At 40.8% G+C, this 3,997-nt stretch overlaps 1 protein-coding gene across 1 annotated transcript; it reads right to left on the bottom strand.

Moving 5' to 3' along the window:
- Positions 1 to 1,315: 1,315 nt before the first annotated feature.
- LOC111891571 (11S globulin seed storage protein Jug r 4) lies at positions 1,316 to 3,188 on the bottom strand. Its single transcript, XM_023887624.2, has 4 exons — positions 2,898 to 3,188; positions 2,563 to 2,819; positions 1,986 to 2,468; positions 1,316 to 1,914 (listed from the first exon to the last, which is right to left on the bottom strand). The coding sequence occupies exons 1-4, from the start codon at positions 3,166 to 3,168 to the stop codon at positions 1,516 to 1,518; spliced, it is 1,410 nt and encodes a 469-aa protein (XP_023743392.1). The 5' UTR covers positions 3,169 to 3,188; the 3' UTR covers positions 1,316 to 1,515.
- Between the last annotated feature and the right edge of the window lie 809 nt (positions 3,189 to 3,997).

Below are 3,997 nucleotides of genomic sequence, written 5' to 3'. Positions count from 1 at the left end.
AAGCTTACCACCATTTTGGAAACTACAAAGCCTGACCAAACACCCTAAATAACTCTGAAAATTTACTATTATCATGTGAGATGTGAGACTATACATTAGAAAACATAAATTATAGAATTGATGATTTTCCATGCCATATAACAAATATTAAGGTTATAATCTATAACTAAAATTTAAGTATCAAAGGGCTTTTTAGCCCAGTGATATCCACTGTTGCTTTTCTTTCTTAAGTTTGAGGGTTCGAATCTCATTGTGGATATAAGTTGAATAATTTAAGTTTAGTTTAGTATATTTACCATTTAAAAAAAAACATAATGAAAAATAAAATTTAAACGCAAATTTAAGAATTATATTTACCTAAAAGAGAAAAAAGGGATACCTAGCTATAGGGATGAGCATATGGACCGGGAACCAGCCGGAACCGGTACCGGAACCGGAACTCGATGGAACTGGTCGGGCCGGGACCAGGATCATATTCTTGTATATTTTTGGAACCGAGAACCGGTAGAACCGGCAAAAACTGGAACCATTTGTTGTTATTTATCAAGGATTGGTTCTAACATTAAAGACACGGCAAGAACCGGTAGGAATCGGGACCGGTAGAACCGGCGGTCCGGTTCGGTTCTTAATTTCGGTCGACTTTGGTTCCCGGTCCGGGTCCGGTTCGGGCCGGTTCCAGCCGGGTCGGTTCCTTTGCTCATCTCTACCTAGCTAGTTGGAAGTTGATGCAATTCCTATAAAAAAAAGCCAATAGGAGACGAGCGGACCCGCCTTTTCTACCTAATTTCGAGTTAGAACATCCACAATGAGGAGTTTAATGGAAGAGTTGAATGAACTGTCATACCTAGTTGTCATTTAATGGATACAACTCCACCATTATGAAATGTCACCTTGGCATTCAATGGATTTGGAGTTGAATGACCATTAAACTTTTCAATGGGAAAAAGAAAAGTCCTTAAATCTTTAAATATATTTTTTAATATGTTCCATTAAGCTTGTAAATAATTTTTTTTAATATGTTCCATTGAACTTGTAAATAATTTTTTTAATATGTTCCATTGAACTTGTAGAGTTTAATGCATTGTGGGATAAAAATGAATAGAATTATATAGAATAGTGAATGATGACGTGTCAATGCATTGTGGATATCCTTAGAGTTTCCATGACTCGAAACTACTTAAAGAGACTCGATTATGCATTGTGGATATCCTTAGAGTTTCCATGCCTCGAAACTACTTAAAGAGACTCGATTAACTTGATCAACTGATCAAAGTTAATCAAGTTAAATAAACTTTTTCATATGGAGGAACTAAAATAGAAGCAAAGTTGTTATTATTGCAATATGGCCTCAAAAGTTTAATTACACATGAAATGCGTCGTAGGTTCGTTTATTTATTCGAACAAGCATCAAAACGAAAGAAGCTCTTCCTTTTTTTTTTTTCTTTTACATGGAAGTCGATACTAGTCAACAGCCTGCAACACGTTTTATTCTCAAGGAACCGTCAAACCACGACCTCAAACCCTGGGCGCTCTTCCGCGGGAGGAGAATGAACCAGGGCTGAACATAACAGTTTCCTCCCTGCTGTACTTAAGTTTCTGAGCCTCTTCCCTCGGAATCTGGTACGCATTTGTTAGGACATCCACTGGCAACGCCCTTATGGCGGAGGTTTGTCCGGCCAAGGTGTTGATCATCGCATTGTCGTTGGTCCTGAAGGAGATCCACCTGCACCCTTGTTCGCCGGCTTGTTTCACCACCGCGAAATTCTGTGGTACCACCACCAGCTGTCGTTCCTGGATCTGGTCGTCGAACACGGCTTGCCCTTCATCGTTCACTATCTGCATCCTCATGTTCCCCTTTGTCACGTAGATTATGTTGTGGGCATTCATTGTCCAGTATGGTCCCATTATAGCATTCTGCAAAGAGTAGCAACATTGGTTTTAGATCTTGACTCATATCTGATTCTACCAAAGTTTAAGTTTCTTACCCTGTAAAGAACACCCCGCTCAGCGCTAAGTTGAAGAAGGCGGAGAATGGGTAACTTGAAGCTGTTGAGATGGTTGCAGTGGCCAGCTTGTGGGTTGTAGACATCAGCTTGGGTATAGTCGTCTATGTTTGCTCTGACTTTCATCGAGCAAATGGTCTCCTCGAAACCATTGTCTTGACCACGTCCACGTCCGCCTTGTTGACCTTGCCATTGCTCTTCACGGCTCATCGAAGGGCTGACAACCTTAAGGCCTCTTTCAACCCTGACAATGTGACCTCTCCGGTCATCTTCACATCGGAGCATCTCAGCTGTCTCTCTATCCACATTGAATGCCTCGGCAAGAACATCCACGTCGAATCCTTGGAAAATATTGTTCGAACCGGCTTCTAGTGATTGGCCTTGTTGACGTGTACCCCGTGGGCTTTGTTGTCGTCCTTGTTGCTGTTTTTGTTCTTGTTGTGGGTTTCCGGCGAGGAAGAATCTCTGCAACAATAAGGCTCTATAATGATCAACAACGGCGATGAATCTTGAACATTTAGGTCGTTTATGGCATCGTGTGTGTAATCGATCTACTTACTCTATGGTTTTGGTCGAGTTGGTTGGCGAAGTTGGTGCTGTCAAGCAAAACAATAAGAACAAGATCGTCTTGTCCATTGTTGTAGATCCAGTGTGCAGCTCCGGCAGGGATGGCAACGACATCTCCTTGTCGGAATTCCTGGATCTTCTGGTGGCGATCTTGGAAAGACTGTCCACCTTTACGTCCTTGAAATTGTTGTTGAGATACTTCATATGTCTCCGGGCAACCAGGCAACGTCATTCCCTGAAAACCCTTCCCTAATATCACAAACAAATTAAAGGTTACATTAATTTCATAAAAATCTGTTTTGCTTTCGTCATGTATTAAATGTGTACCTTGTTCAACGTAGAAGAGGATAGGGGCGTTTACGTACGAAGGCAAGAGCAGGCCTTGCGGTTCTATCTGGTGGCGGATGACCTCCACGCCGGCGCACTGGAATTGCTGGTCATTTGTATCAAAGAACTCGGTGAAACCGGCTTCTGATTCGACACGTTGTCTGGGCTCGACAGCATCGATTCTTTGAATCTGGCACTCGTTTTTCTGTTGGAAAGCTAAGCAGCCATGGACGAGTAGAAGGAGGCTTAAGGAAAGAAAGAGTTTAGCCATTGTGCTTGGTGTGGAGTGATGGTGGCGATGAGGGTGGTGGTAGAATTTAAAGAGGTGGAGGGAGGGTGAGGAGTTGACACATAAGGTGGTGATGTCAGGAAAAAAGGAGCCAAGTTGCAGCTTGCATGGCATGGATGGACGTGGGGATAACACCTCAAGTGGGTGGATTCTGGTTTTCCTCATCAAACGGTGGTACCCTGTATCTTTATTTGGATCTTGTCGTCATTTGTTCTCTGAACGTTCTTCACTTGAATACGGCGATATGCCCTTATCATTATATGTATATTCGAAATGTATATGAGAGCAGTTTTTAATGTAGTATAGAAAAATGCTAGATGGTTTATCGTCAAGTCAAGTTCAAAAGATCTATGGTTAAATTAATATATGGTAATGTATACTATCTCATGTATATACAAAAATGATTTACCATAATATTTTCTAATGATTTAGCATAATATTTTCTTTCACAATTCAAAAACTATCATTATATCAATTACGTACCTTGTATATTTAAATAGGAAAAATTAGATGTAGGAATTAGCAATGCACATTCACACCTCTGGATAGTATCAAATCGGTCTCCAAAAATACGGTCTTTTTTGGAATGGTTTGAAAATTTCCGGTCATTTTTCATTCCACTCGCAAACAATCTCGGGCTGGGTTTTTCGGATCGGTCCTTTTCGGTTCGATCTTTTTGGGACCGGTTTCGGTCTTTATTTGATCCGGTCTCGCGGTTTTGCATACGTTTTTTTCCAGTTCGATTTAGTTTTTGATATTTTTTGATTTTTTGGTTTCGATTTCAAGTTCTTCTATTAATATTAAGTGTGTG

This window comes from Lactuca sativa, chromosome 5 (genome assembly GCF_002870075.4).
Source record: "Lactuca sativa cultivar Salinas chromosome 5, Lsat_Salinas_v11, whole genome shotgun sequence".
NCBI classification, from domain to species: domain Eukaryota; kingdom Viridiplantae; phylum Streptophyta; class Magnoliopsida; order Asterales; family Asteraceae; genus Lactuca; species Lactuca sativa.
This window is presented reverse-complemented; position numbering and strand designations above follow the sequence as displayed.

Coding starts and splice junctions, on each gene's coding strand:
- LOC111891571 (XM_023887624.2), bottom strand. CDS start 3,168: ATGGCTAAACTCTTTCTTTCCTTAAGCCTCCTTCTACTCGTCCATGGC. Junction 2,820..2,897: donor CCTCTTCTACGTTGAACAAG/GTACACATTTAA, acceptor TTGTGATATTAG/GGAAGGGTTTTCAGGGAATG. Junction 2,469..2,562: donor AACTCGACCAAAACCATAGA/GTAAGTAGATCG, acceptor TTATTGTTGCAG/AGATTCTTCCTCGCCGGAAA.